General features: G+C 36.9%; 1 protein-coding gene across 4 annotated transcripts in view; it reads right to left on the bottom strand.

Annotated features, from left to right (window-relative positions):
* Positions 1-15,580, bottom strand: part of arid4b (AT-rich interaction domain 4B) — a 115,966-nt gene that overhangs the window by 76,825 nt on the left and 23,561 nt on the right. For all 4 annotated transcript variants that reach the window (XM_034017500.3, XM_034017502.3, XM_059025441.1 and 1 more), the window contains exon 4: positions 325-390. In XM_034017500.3, the coding sequence (XP_033873391.3) occupies positions 325-390 (66 nt within the window). The remainder of the gene's footprint in view (positions 1-324; positions 391-15,580) is intronic.

The raw sequence follows: 15,580 nt of genomic DNA, 5'->3' as shown, positions 1-15,580 counted from the left end.
TTTGCAATGAAAATGACAATTAATTAAATGAAGGTTTGTTAATTAGTATATTAACAAAAAAAGCAGTATATAATGGTGTTACAGTAGGTGGGCGTCTGTGTGGGTTATATCAACATTTGTAGCATGTACACAAACCTCAACCTGTTCACTTCTGCTTATGCCGATGTTCCCTCATACACATACCTATAGCCCTACAATATTGTCATTTATCATAGTTCTCTAATGCAATGCTCAGTCTAACTGGCTGCCATCTTTTCCAAACCACTGATTAAGGGGGAGTGAATGATGCGGTTTCACAGAAAAAAGTAAAAAAATGTCCCCTACCTTTAAAGGGCCTTTGATGTGGTCATCCTGCACTTCCCCAGTTGACAAATCTTGTTTAAAGGTTACCTACAGAACAAGAAGATTCAAGTATTAGCACACTGGGTGAGAAACCAAAACAAAAGCAGTGCAATCAGCAACAGAGACCATTGACTGTGTTCATCAGAAAATGAGGCTAGAGAGAAGCATAAATATAAAGACCACCTCTACAGCCTAATTAGGTACTGCTCCCCTCATGGCATCTGTAGCATGTAATTGTATGAAACAAGGAGCTTCATGAGAGATACTCAGGCTGCAGTTAGAAATCTGATTTCCCTGGGGGCTCCCGAGTGGCGCATCCAGTAAAAGCACTCGCTAGAGTGCAGGATGCACTCTATAGCCTTCGAGTCCAGGCTATTCCACAGCCGACCGTGGAGGGGAGCTTCCAGGGGGCGGCGCTCAATTGGGCGAGCGTCATCCGGGGGGAGGGAGGGTTAGGTCGGCCAGGGTGTCCTCGGCTCACCGCGCACCAGCGACCCCTGTAGTCTGGCCGGGCACCTGCAGGCTTGCCTGTAAGCTGCCCAGAGCTGCGTTGTCCTCCGACGCTGTAGCTCTGAGACGGCTGCACGGTGAGTTTGCAGTGTGTAAAGAAGCTGGCGGCTGACAGCACACGCTTCGGAGGACAGCGTGTGTTCATCTTCGCCCCTCCCGAGTCAGCGCAGGGGTGGTAGCGGTGAGCTGAGCATAATAAAATAATTGGGCATTTCAAATTGGGGAGAAAATAATAAAAACTAATTGGCAACGACTAAATTCTTAAAAAGAAAAAAAAAAAAAGAAATCTGATTTCCCCACAATTTACCAGGCATATGCATCAACAGGAAGAGATAAACATCACATCTTTATATCAAGGGAAATTACTGTACATAATTCCTGAAGCGGGAATGTAAATTGGGAACTGAATGTTATTTCATGCCCTGATCCCCGTTTGGCTCGAGTAGCTGACAGAAATCCAATCTTTTTATTCTTATTATTGTATTCACATATACCACTTTCCAAGGATATAGTTGATAAGTCAGTTCTTTAACAACCAAAAAAAAAAAAAAAAAGGCACAAGTAACACTATTCTCCAGGCTCTTGGAAGAAATTAGGCAAACTGCAATCCTTGAGAAACAGGATGCAAAAAACACAAAGCTGTGTGTTTAGTCTTTCACAGACAACTTGTCCATTTAAAATTATTTTCTTGTTGTATTATTATTATTATTATTATTATTATTATTATTATTATTATTATTATTATTATTATTTATTTCTTAGCAGACGCCCTTATCCAGGGCGACTTACAATTGTTACAAGATATCACATTATTTCACATTATACAGATATCACATTTTTTACATACAATTACCCATTTATACAGTTGGGTTTTTACTGGAGCAATCTAGGTAAAAGTAACTTGCTCAAGGGTACAGCAGCAGTGTCCCCCACATGGGATTGAACCCATGACCCTCCAGTCAACAGTCCAGAGCCCTAAACCACTACTCTACACTGCAGTCCAGTTATACCGTTCCAATTACTGATTATTAAAAAACATCTACAGCAATCAAAAAACAAAAAAAGGAAATGTCATTCATCCTCTGCCACGGCTGTACAGTAAATGCTCAATTAAAAAGCACATACCATGAAGAGCATCTATTGTACAATGTGTACATTTAAAATGTAAGTTTGGCATAAATGCTGCTAGACCAATGCCTGTAAATACCCTTAAAAACTCTCAATAACTTGTGATAAAGAATGTTCAGACCAAGTTCCATCGCAACTGAATAAGCCCTTCTCTCTATGTATATGTAAAGATATGGCTTTTTATGTTTTATATTCAGTAGGCTCAATCTTGAGAATCACCTATCTTGAATGAACTTGATGAAAGGACATACTCCAAGGACATACTCTAGGGATATATGGAGACTGTCTGTCCGTCTGCCTGGCATATATTATTATTCCATACAAATCATAAACCATCAAATACATCAGCACTGGAATTAAAACCTAAAGATGACCAAAAAATCTACTTAATAGTAATATCATATTCCTTCGAATGTAAGATAGCATAGTGATGTGTGTATTAAATCGCCAACAAAAAAAGACTTGACTACCTGAGTACACAAACAGCCTGACTGCTGAGAAGACAAACCAAAGTTTCCTGAGGTATTCCAAGAGAAATGTTTACAATTTCTGCATTTCTAACAAACATTAACAGCTTGGACAGATCAGAAATGCTGATCAGACCCCCGTATTTTTCGACCACAGTTCAATGCTGTTGTGGGTGCTGGGTTACATGTTGCCTGATGCCATGGAGTGTTGCGTCGTGCTTGCTGTTGCCGGGATGTGTGATGCCGTAAGCAAGTGGTGGTGTGTGTACGACAGAGACGCCATCTTAAGTATTACACAGTGCACAGCACAACAAGCAAGCTCTGTGGTTAACTCAGCCTGCTTGTGATACGTCATTGGAAAGAGAAGATTCAGACCTTTAAAACAAGGTCCTACTTGTGTATTTCCAGTAGACCAGTAGATAATATATTAGGAGATATATATGTTCAGATAATTTCTTGCACGAGCTTTGATTCTAAAATGCAATCACCTATATCAACAAATTCATCGCCACCCTAGAATTCCTGGAGCTCATACTTTCTAAGCCATATTGTCAGAAAAACAGGACTGTGGTTATTCACAGAGTGTAGCCAGGAATACTGTTGTTGCAGTGCATGTTCCATAAACCTGCATTGACTTATATAGGTCAGGAGTGGCTCTCAGCTGGAGGAACAAAATACTAGATGATTTTCTAAAAAGACAGCAGTATCAACAAGGAACTAAAAGTCAGTTTGTGAATACTAATGGACAAATAAAAAACAGGTTATGTGTCTTTTCCAGCGCTGCTGGCAGTTAAACTGACAAAAAAGATGTGTACCTCCTCATCACCATCCACAATGAGGCTACTGCAGCAGTTCCTGTGCTAGGTCAGGACACACACACACACACGCGCACACACACACACACAAATAGGGGTGGGTTAGAGTACTCGAAATAATTATAATTACTTGAGCACTAATTTATTACTCGAGTACTTGAAAACATTTAAATAATATCTCTTTATTAATGTAAGCTCAATATATTCTAGTGACCCGGTCAGTTCAGGTTGGCAGACTTGTTTCATCTGGTCCTGTGCATTCACGTTATCTGTATTGTTCCGGGGTGGGACCATATCACTAGTTTTGGTAGTGTGGGTGTGTGCTGTTGAGCGTAGTGTGTGCTGTTGAGCGAGGTGTTCTGCGCTCTTCTCTGTGTGTGAGGGGACTGATACAGAGCCTGAGCCTCTGTGTGTGTGTGTGGAATACAGCGAGTGAGTAAGTGAGCGAGTTTTTAGGATAGAGACAGGAGGAAGGATTTATTGTTTTTGTGGTGTGGTCCTGACCCAAACACTGACCTTGTTTAATTAATAAAGTAGGTTTGTTAGCACCTGAATCCAGTCTGTCTCCTGCTCTGAGCCTCAAGACCAGGGGTTGTTACAATATTTTATTCACATACACCACCTTAACACTAGCCACGGAAGTCATTTTGAAGGGTTGAGGTTTTCAAATTTAAATTACTCTGCGTGTCTGAAAGTTATGCGGTTGTCCGTTCATGACTTTTCCTAAATAAATACCCTGACAGCGTTTGAAAGGCAGGATCACGAAAATAAGGAAGTTATAAGCCCGCCTAGCAACAAAGCCGTAATTTTGACTGACTAATACATGTTTTTATTTTGAATATAACCTACAATATTCTGCAGCAGCTCAACTTGGATTCTGTGCTGAACTGAATGACACACGCAAGAGCTAACACATGTTACTTTCGGTTTAAATTAAAAACTACTTTCTATTTACAGAATTGTATACCTGTTAACACACTAGTTTCTTTTAAAATGTTGATTTTATTATATTTTATTTTAATTTTTGAAGTAGTGCTTTATATGTGGCAAGTTAGAAAATAAACCCTTTTATGTTTAATTGTTCATTTAAATACAGTGTTTTGGCTGTGCAGATGTTTAATATGATGTGCTTGAATAAAACTTTTTAGTTGTATTGGATAGTTGTCTTTCATTCTAATATTGATGTTGTTTAAAATGTACCGTCACAATGACTGCCAGTGGCGGTTTTAGGTATGAGTATAACTGCAGCAGTTCTAGTGTTAAAGTGGTAATTTTTGTGGCGCATATGTAGAAAAATATTGTCTGGCATTAGGTTTGAGTACTCGAGCGTAAAAAATTTTGAGTACTCGAGCACTAAATTACTTGAAAATTCCCACCCCTACACACGAACAAGCCAAAGTGTGTCCTGGACTAGAATAAATAAATGGGAAGCGTGGATAGGTCTGATCAGTTGCAGGAGCGACACAAAAAGCAAAACGATTGACTCATGTATTTCAGCGCTATCTCTTTGCAGTAGTGTTGACACTCGCATTAAAATACATGCTAGGGAAGCATTTTTTTGTTGCTTTTAGTGTTGCTCACCTCACTCAAGTCTTGTATGTGTAAATCCACTTTTGTACGCCATTTTAGCAGATAACCAATAAGCAGTAACCAAGGAAGTAAAGCACACACAACGATCAAAAAACACTCACACATGCTGCTTTTCGTCTTACCATTTTACTAACAAAATGCACAAAAAGGTCAAAGTACACATGCATACGCTGTACGAATATTGTATTGGGATACTTATCAAAAATGCAATTCACCAAACGTGGTTAGTGGCTAATGTATTAGACAACCCTGCTATAGTCCATGGAGTGCATAATTTGAAGTGGAAAAGTCAAAGTGGCCAGGTGTCAGTCTAGGGCATGTAAAAGCCTGAAAAACTGTATAAAGGTGCACATATCTGGCATCTTTCAACTCAGGACAGTCAGAGCAATATAAAACCACAGTCTTTTCAACAGTGGAACTAAAGCTGTCAGATTCACAGGTCCAAATATTTTGAAAAACAAGTGAGGTTTACTACATACAAATGACATTACCTCATATTGCAGAAGGATTATGGGTAACAAACCATTGAAGGCAGATGTTATTAACCATTTCTAAAATCCTTATTTTGTGCAGACTCAGAAAATGTATACTTATGTCAGGGTACCTCATTCTTTGATGGCATGCTGGGCACATGAAATTGGGATGGGTGATATATACCATGGGCTGCATAATTTGAAGTGGAAAAGTTGACGTGGCCTGGTGGCAGTCTAGAGCACGTAAAACCCCAAAACTAATAAAACAATTTACACAAAGACAAAGGCAAATGGAGCAGCTTAAAAGTTTCTAAAATCTTACATCAAACATTAGCATTTTAGGGATTAAATGTGATGTATGTACAATACATTTTATGAAAAAGTAGCATTTTGTTTACAACTTGGCACCAATGAAAACAATATTGGCCTATAGTTTGCCTGGGGTATCTGAAAGGGAACATATGGTAATTTTGGTGTAAAACAGCTGACTCTCAAAATACAAAATTATTGTAGCACAGAGCATCACAAGGGCCTCAGCAAAGAATTAATTTGGGGAGGAAGGGCACGTGTCACACAAAGGAAGCACTCTTCAGAGTTTGCTTATTCTAAAAGCACCGATTGTCTCTATTCTGAATACACTGTTGTTACACAGGGAAGCCCAAGGGCTACACGTTTTACCAGAGTTTTGATGCAGATCATATGCAAGTTATTGTAGAAGTAATGTTTCTATAGTGATCCACATTGTAACATAAGGAACTGAATCAGTTCTGCATAGCAGAAAAAAAATCATTTTTGGCTAAACATACATCAAGCAATTGTTTTATACGGAATATATTTGAATGAGCAAAGTAACACACACACACACACACACACACACACACAGTAAAACCTGGAATTGATCATACTTTGGCACTGTCCAAAATGAAACTTAAATTTGATATTGGAGCAAGAAATGCATTGGAAAAGCTGGCAATAAATCTTTAATACTACAGCATGACCAGTGACCTTCTGGTTACAAGCCCTGGACTTTAACCACTCGACCACACTGCCTCTTATGTTTAAGGGCTGAGACTGTTTTCTCCACTGCAGCATTGGCTTTCTGGAAAAATAATCTGTGGACTGAAGTTTAGTTTCCTGTGCTGTCAAGACTTTTGGATGAGCAGATTACTTTAGTTTATTGCTTGCCCTCTCAGTACTGTACGTATTTGCAGTAGTTTTTTATTTGTCTGTTATTCATGCCAGCATCTTAAAGGGATCAATCAATAACCCCTCAATAACCCACCAGCATAAAGTACTTGAGTTCACATAGGTTTTTTTTTAGTGCTCAAGTACTCAAATATCTTCTTCAATTTCCAATCCCACAGAAATGATGAAGGGGAATGTCCTATCAGACGGAATGATTTGTAAACATGAAGAAACACTGGGCCAGTGGGTGCCAGTATATAGCAATATATAGGACAACTCCAAGGATGGTTCAATGCAATTATTTGTTAAATGTTTCCGTTAAGATTCCCTCATAACACAAAAAAGTTGTATCAACATGTAGGCCAACTGATTTTCCACAATTGCAGAATCAGGCATTGAGAATGAAATTAGGCAATTTAATAATGGATTTTTTTTTTTTTTTTTTTGCACTACACCCAGCCAAGTTGAGTTAATTCATTATCTCTGCTGAAACTCAACATGGTGTCTGCACCAACGAAGAAAAAAAAAAATGCAATGTTTCAGTAAAAGAAAAAAAAAAATCAGATTATCTATGTGAGGATAGTAGGATACTATTTTTCAAGTTTTGCTGTCATTCGCTTGATTGTGCATGAGTCAATACCATTAAGATCATATTGCCAGTCGTAAACATGTAGAGAACAAGAAAGCAAATAAGACAGCAACAATGGCAAAGCACTGCATTCTTCGATGCTGAGAAACACTGACCACAGTCACACCTGCGATTTAAGGTGGCCCAGTCCGTCTTCTCAATGTGAACGCTCCAAAAAAGAAGAGACAGCCTAGGGCCGGCCTAGATTTAGGCCACCGTTTCGATGTGACCCAGGGCCGGTCTTTCATATATATGAACGCAAAGCAGACTTAGGGCCACCTTTTCGTATCACATGACCAATTTGGTTAAGTAGCTCAGTAGAGACTCCCATACTCTCACGTGCACTGAAGGTAAATAGAGCCACCTCCACTAAACGATAAATATAAAAACTGCAGGATTGTGGATCTCAATAATGCTGCCGTTATTGAAAGACTGTAAATATGATTCTCACAACAGTGCTGGACATTTGTTTTCTGAACTGTTGTAATATAATTCTCAGGTTTTCCTGCTTATTTTAATGCCAGCAAAGATTATGACAGGTTTGAAGTGCCTTCAGCTGCTTTAGTTATTATTACAGTAACAAAAGTCTTATTGAAAATCTTGGCTTCAATAAAAAAAATGAATTTACTTATTTTAACTATCAACATTATATTTATGTTCAAATACTACGTTTAATTATTAATAAGTTGATAAAAAAAAGTGGTGAAAAAATGCAGAATTTGAAATTTTTGAAAAACTGAATTTGTTATTCCCGAGAATGGAAAATCAGTAGTCCCAAACATGCTGCCACTACAACTAATTAAAAATGTTTATTTTTTTAACTAGGTAAATTAATGTGTGCTTTGTTTTTTGGTGCTGAGCATTGCAACTATAAAAGAATCGCTACACTGGAACATGAACTTCATAAAAAAAATATGTCCAGTTCAAGATGTACAATTGTTAACTTCAAATCAATACATTTTCAAAGACAGCTATATTGTTATAATCGATGTATTTTGCTTTAAAATATTTTTCAACACTAGGATTCAATGCTATGATCCTAAGAATCATAAACTAAGGTTTATTGCCTGACCTAAACGAAGAGAACAGCTGTGTAATATCTCCCTTCAGTCACTGCTTAAGTTTCCTATCTACAGGGCTGGAAATCAGACTCCTATTGCATAGCAGTTTCACCTATTCCAGGTTTTACTACTAACTTCATTAGCCACAGTGTATACAGCAGGTAACAAGCTCAGGTGTGTCTTATAGTAAAGCTCGTAGTAAAACTGGGAATGGATCAAACTGCTATGCAATGGGAGTCTTACTTCCATCCCTGTATGTATGCTTCCATTTTATAATGCATAGATTTTTTTTCAGTTTTGACAGGGCAACTTGAAACCCAATTCATTTAAAAATAAATAAATAAATAAATAAATAAAATCAAAAAATGTAAATAGAAACTGGTGACCAAAGAGGAAATGTAGTTCCCCATGAAAACAGCCATTTCTGAAATCGTGTAAATGTACATATTTGTTAGCACTTAAATACATACAGCAAACTATGGTTGGGACGATTTATGATAATTCGGTAATATACTATCAAACAGAAGTCACAATAAGAAATTGCATTATAAAAAAAAATTAGAGTTATCGGAAATGTACGATATTGCATTCATTATGACTATTTTTAATGACAGGTACATTTTTCATGCTATTTTTTGTTTAATTATTCCACAAGTAACTAACAATGACCGAGTGGTTGGTAGGCTTTTCCTGGAGAAAATGGAGGTATCCTATGTGCAAAATATGCTACACTAAGATTATCATACCAACAGAGAAGAATTGTGGACTATTTTAGAAAATAGCATGTAGGTTGTGTGTTTTTCTTGCAACCACACACACACACACTGTAAACTATTCTATGTACAGTACATTTAAAATTGATTTATTATTTCATTATTGTGTGCAGTATATGTAAGGTACTGTATGGTATCATAGCTTGTTAATGCCGCAACATGAACTATTTAGTTTTTTGTGTACTATTAAGTAGTTGGGTAAAAAGAAAGTGTGCTAGAGTCCTTTAGTTTCAACTTAAAATAATATTTTATTTCCAAATTCTACAGTAATGTGTACAGAGAAGGCATGATTTATTTTGTGTGTTACTATAGGCTAAAGTAAAAAAAAAAATGCACTGGGTATTCACTTGATTGTACTATTTGTATACTGTACAAATCATTCTTAATGTAATGTGTACAAAAAACACATTACAGAAATGGTATTTTACCAATAATTAAAATATATTTAAAAATATGTATGTGCATGCGTTTTGTTTTTTAAACCAGACACTTAATTATCTAAGGTAACCTGTCCTCAGTTAGGGCGAGACTACTGTATTTAATATTTGTATAACCAGCGGAATGTAAATGAACAAACACCACGATTTAATTGCAATTGTCACAATTTTTTATCCCGCAATTATCATTTCAGACATTTTCAATATTGTTCCAAAACCTATAGCAAACATTTGTTTTACTGTTGCACTACCTGTCACATTTAGGACCCTGACAGACGGTTTAGTTTGCTTCCAGTAAATTAATGAACACATTGCACAGAGCTGCATGACTTCTTTGAAATGTCTTCAATGAAAAAGGCATCACCTACAGTAAAGATCGGAAATACAGATGAACCCGTTTTATCTCACCTCGCTTATTATCATACCCCATTTAATATCACGATTTTTCAAAAACCAATCGCCATGTACCATACGTTCTTTGAGAAATCACCTCTCAATATCATCTCTTCATTTATTCTCGCACTCGTAATGTGCTGTCATAGGCAAACGTGAAACTCGGTTTAGATCATGACCCGCTTTATATATCACCAATTATTATTATTATTATTTTGCTTGGCTTGAGTGTAAATAAATAATTTCGTGCCCTCTAGCATTAATCTTATATACAAATACTGTAGACTTCGCAATCAAGCGATCTGTGTAAACACTGTCTATTGTACACATCATGAGGAGACATTTTGAATTTACCAAAAAGCCCCCTGAAAGAAAACGGACAAAGATGGACAAAAGGCCAATTATCTAAAACCAGAGGGGAAAAAAAAAAATGTTCGCAAGTTAAACGAAAAGTGCAGCATTTATGACAACAGAGAAACTTGGGAATGGCTCGTTTTCAACAATACCAACCAGAACATGTACTGCTTGGAATGTCGGTTGTATGCACAAGAGAAACAGAAAAAAAAAATCAATTTGTGCCAATAACAAGTAACTTGAGAGTGTCAAAGAGCATGAATTGTCGTTGATGAAGTACGCATAAAAGTGGCTGTGTGGCTTTGAAAAGAAGGGGAGTGCGGGGCAGGTAGACTATTGATTAACAAATCCACAGAAAACTTGATTCATCAACAAAACCACAGGTCAGAATAATATAACAGAAAAACAAATACAATTTTATTACGCAACAATAATTTCAACAATTAGTTAATCATAGTATTACACATTTCAAACATAACACTTAAAGGTTTGCAATTTCAGTTTAGCATTTCAAATTGTTTGCTAAAAGTAATACAAAGTTTACATGAACATAATAAAAAAAAAAATTCATAATTACAAATTAATTTCCACATAAACCCCCCCCCCTTCTAATTTGTATTTCACATTTCTTCTGGAAAGGTTCAGGAAAAGCAATTTCATCAAACACTTAATAAATCTCCATCCATTAGATTTATTTTTGGCATTTCTGTAGTTTAAACTATTGTTCAAACAAGTTTACAGCCCACTTACATTTTGCGCAAGTAGGCCTATTTCTCAAAAACGCTGGCAATGCTATACAACTCTTATTCTTTTGGTTTGGCAAAACAATTAATAACATTACTTCTCATTGCTGGTTCACATTCCTTTTTTTGCATCTTTTTATTTTTCTATTTCCACTTGCATGTTCTAAAACAGTTCTCGCTACTATCTTCACTTACAAACAGGCAAATTAGAAACTCTATCTGAGGAACTCGCAACAACATTACCACAAGTATCAATTAGGAAGAAATGTGACATAAACAACTAAACTAAATAATAATGAAGATGTGTAGCCTTCTACAGTTACACGAAACATGAGTCTCCAACCTGCCCCTAACAAAGCACCTCAATACCAATTAAATGCTGAATGTGGATTGTGTTCCTTCTTTTCATATTTGAGCAGCATGGTAAGTTTTCTGTTAATAAACAATCAAATCGCAGTAATAAAGGATAGTAAATTATTTAGATTTTTAGCATGAGGTTTTTAATAGTTTTTACCTACTGTATCTGTACTGATAAAAAATACAATAATGTATGGGTCAGAATATATTATCACACAATAATGTATTGGTCAGAATATATGATCACACAATAATGTATGGGTCAGAATATATTTGGCAAAATACTCAGAACAGGCACCTTAAGGGGACCAAAATTAGGTTCAAGCAAGATATGAAGGCAAAAACAAAGATTGTTTGGCAATTAAAAGCTTTACGAGTTTAATTACGAAATTAATTATGAAACAGAATCAGCTCAATTTGTTGAAAGTGACGTCACCCGATTTAAAAATAAAACCCGAAAACTTCAAGTCCTACTTGTGTGTTCGCATTTACTTTTTCCAAAAGATTTGTTTATTTATTTTTAGCAATATGGACCTCCATTAATATGGGGCATAACATTCTTTTAAAACAAAATACAGTGCATGGTGGGATACTCTTGTATTAATTTCCATTGTTCATTGCGCTGCTAGGAACTGTAACCAAACTCTATTAATAGTGTGTGTGCGCATTAAGCCCGACTAAACATGAAGCGGTACTTCAGCTTTAGCTGGATTAATTAGAACAGTTTCGAGTACGGTTCTCGAGATCGGTTATGTAGTGTGGACAAGGCCTTAGTTTTTTGCAATTGGTATGAACTTGCGTATTAGTTTAGTACCGTCCTCCTTTCTAACTCCAGGATCATCCCGTTAGTATGCTCCTTTTAGTTTGTTGCAAGTGACCCCCAGGAGACAGAAGCTGCAGTGTTGCATACATTTATTAACAAACAAAAAAACACAGAAACTGTGGCACGAGGGCCAAAATAAAGATTCAAGCAAAATGGCAACCGCATTCACTACCAGTAGTCAAAATACGCTTGACACAGGTCAAAACAAATGATTTTCTTACCCTTTATACAGGTGGTCATTCTCCAATTAACTACATAACTAGGGAATGGCCACACCTGTGATGTTGGCAGGGACAGTATTAACCCCATCCTGACATTACTTCCCCACACACACTATTTATACAAGCAGGGCTTGTACACTGTCTGCATGCACAATTTCAACAGGCTTTAATGGTCCACGGCAGGTAACAATATGGGCCTGTCATTGCATTAAATGAGCTCTGTGACTTTTTTCTCTTCACCATCTTCCATGTTGTGTAAAAATGAATGCTATATTGACCAGGCCTGGGGTCAATTACAATTGTAATTGTGTAACTTGGAATTGATTGCAATTACAATGTCATTCTAATTGAATCATGGCACACATGCTTAATTGTAGTTGTAATTACCATATATTTGATCAATTACAGTTCAATTACACACTTTCCAAGCTTAATCATTTGTAGTTCCATGTTGTGTTTTACATTGAGCAAACACTCATATTTTCAACCACTTTCAGTGACCCCATTTCTTTGAAAAACTAAAAGTTACATAGTATGTTTCTGTATTTGTACCTGTGACTGCTGCTTGGTAGAATAAATAGCGTAAACATGTTAATGTGAGTATAGCTCACATTAGTATAATTTTTAGTATAACTGCAATTACTGCAGCTAATTGTAACAGTAATTGTAAATTAATAAAATATTATTGTAGGGCTCCTTTGTGGCACATCCAGTAAAGGCAGTCCGTCCGGAGTGCAGGATGCGTCCTATAGCTTGGAAAGCACCAGTTCGAATCCAGTTATGCCACTGCTGACAGTGGCCGGTAGTTCCCAGGGTGCGGCGCACAATTGGCCAAGCACTGCCCGGGCGGGGAGAGTTCGGTCGGCTGGGGAATCCTTGGCTCACCGCACACCAACGACCTGCCTGTGTGCAATTCAGAACTGCGCGGTCCTCCGACGCTGTAGTTCTGTAATGGCTTCACGGTGGGCTTGCAGTGCGAAAAAAGCAAGCGTTCAACTTGGTCTTTCCCGAGTTAGCACAGGGGTTGCAGCGGTGAGTTGGGGTTGAATAATTTGGCATTCCAAATTGCGAGAAAAATCAGAGGTTAAATAATTGGCGATTCCAAATTTATAATAAAATGAAATAAATAAATAAATCAAATTATATAGCAATCATTGTATAAATTGTAATTTCAGTAAACAATTCTACTGTAATTGGAATTACAATTGACCATACGTCTGATATTGACCCTATGACCCTCTTTCTTTCCCTGTAACCAGCATTAAGATTCCACACAAGGAGCCCTGCAATAATCCTATGACATCATTTCGGATTTGGGAGACAGAGAAAGGGAGGGGGCGGGAGAAATCAAGACAAAGTGGCACTCTTGACCAACTAGGAATGAGAGTTTTTGTGAACAAAACCAAAGCATCCCGGATGCATAATTTAAGGAGTACAGTATGTCGTACCAGATGGTTTGTAAACATGAAGTTATGTAAAATGTGCAAAAAAACTTGTGTATAATTGATGTGTCCAGAGTTTTAAAAAAATTAAGTGCCTCTGAAACTAAGGTTAAGGTTCACTAGACACCACCTACAGTATAATGGAACCGAGGGAATCACAGAATACAGCTGTGTACCAACTATAGTATAAGACCCTATGTGAAAGCATGTTGTCTGTATTATAGATGTGGCCTGTGGTGGCAGCACAAAAGGATTATTTTGTTTCTTGTACAACACCCCCGATCGAACTTGGCTTTGGAAACCATAAAATACAATCAGTATATGTACCAAGTATGAAACCAATATTGAGGCATTAGGTCTTCTCCAGACTGGCCTATAAAAGTAATCATGGCCACAGTGTCAGATCTGATGTCATCTCCATTGTGACTGAAAACACTAATATATTACAAAACATAGGTCAGGAGTACCAAAATAGTAAAAAAAAGATCAATAAAAAAAAAAAAAAAAAAAGACAAATGTGATTTACATTACAATACACAAAGGTGTGTGACATACAGCTAGTGTATACCACATTCTGGTGATGCATACTCCAAAATCATGCATTGCAGATTCATAATAATTTTTACATTAGTCAAACTGAGGTGTACCTTTTGTTTAGAAAAACTTCCAGATGGCAGCACTTACCAGTTAATGCAGCAATACATAAATACTGTACAATAATAACTGAAAATGACAACATGAACTGATGCTATTAATCTGTAGGGACACAAGAGACTTGCAGTTGCTAAGGAGGTACGAGTAACATACCATATATCCCCAAACACTGAAAATACAAAATTAGATCCACCATTAATGTCATGAAAAAGTAGATCATACTCTGACTCTACAGCACATGTAAAAAATGTAGGTGTTACTGAAACTGAATACAGAATGTCCAAGGAATATCCCTATTGCCAGTCGTAACTTCACTAGAATAAGCTATTCTTGCAGCAGATTTTCAACAGCTGCTGTACAGTAAGATTCCTACCAGGCAAATTTACAGTATTAATTGTGTTACAGTAGTTCTCTGGGGGAAAATGACAGTACTGTTTGGCTGGCATGGTAATTTTTAGTACATTTCATGGGCGAAATGTACTAAAAATCAAGAATTCACAGAAAGGTCACCAAATAAGTGCAGTTTTAGCTACAACATACACAACAGCTTTCAAATAGTAAACCAATAATATAATGACTTTTGTTTTTGACTACTGACAAGTTTGAATGTTACTTTACAGTACACAACTTACAGTACATACTTCACAATTTCTGGTCATAATGATGTCACCAACAATCTTGAGATGTCTGTCTTTTTTAGAAGGTGTAAAGCCTTAACAGATTGTCAAACCTGACACCTGTCATTCTAAAATACGTAAAATATCTCTCACTGTCACATACCTGCATCTCTCTAATTAATGTTTGAAATTCTCCCTTTCAGGTTCCGTTTGTTGAGCGGACGGATGTACCAACGACGTCGCTTTTGATTATTTTTTTTTTAAAACCTCTTGTATAAGAGGTACAAACTTAGCACATCTACTTCAATGTCAATTTTTCTAATTTCGCGATTGCAGTTTGTATTTAAAGTAAGAACAAAAGCTGTGACCACTTTGCGCAGTCAAAAGGGCTGCAACATGTTGCGTTTTTCGTACATTGTGAAGCTGCACAGCTTTTATAGCTGTCTGCACCCGACGTATTGCATTTATCTGCGACAGAAGTATGAACCAGGCTTTACAGTTTTCCACAATTCTGAAACAGCATGTTGTAAAGTAAGCCTGTTGGTTTCCTACAATAGTTTTTCATTT

The sequence above is a fragment of the Acipenser ruthenus genome, chromosome 6 (assembly GCF_902713425.1).
Source record: "Acipenser ruthenus chromosome 6, fAciRut3.2 maternal haplotype, whole genome shotgun sequence".
Lineage (NCBI taxonomy): Eukaryota > Metazoa > Chordata > Actinopteri > Acipenseriformes > Acipenseridae > Acipenser > Acipenser ruthenus.
Note: the sequence above shows the minus strand (reverse complement) of the source record. Positions and strands in the feature narration are given on the sequence as shown.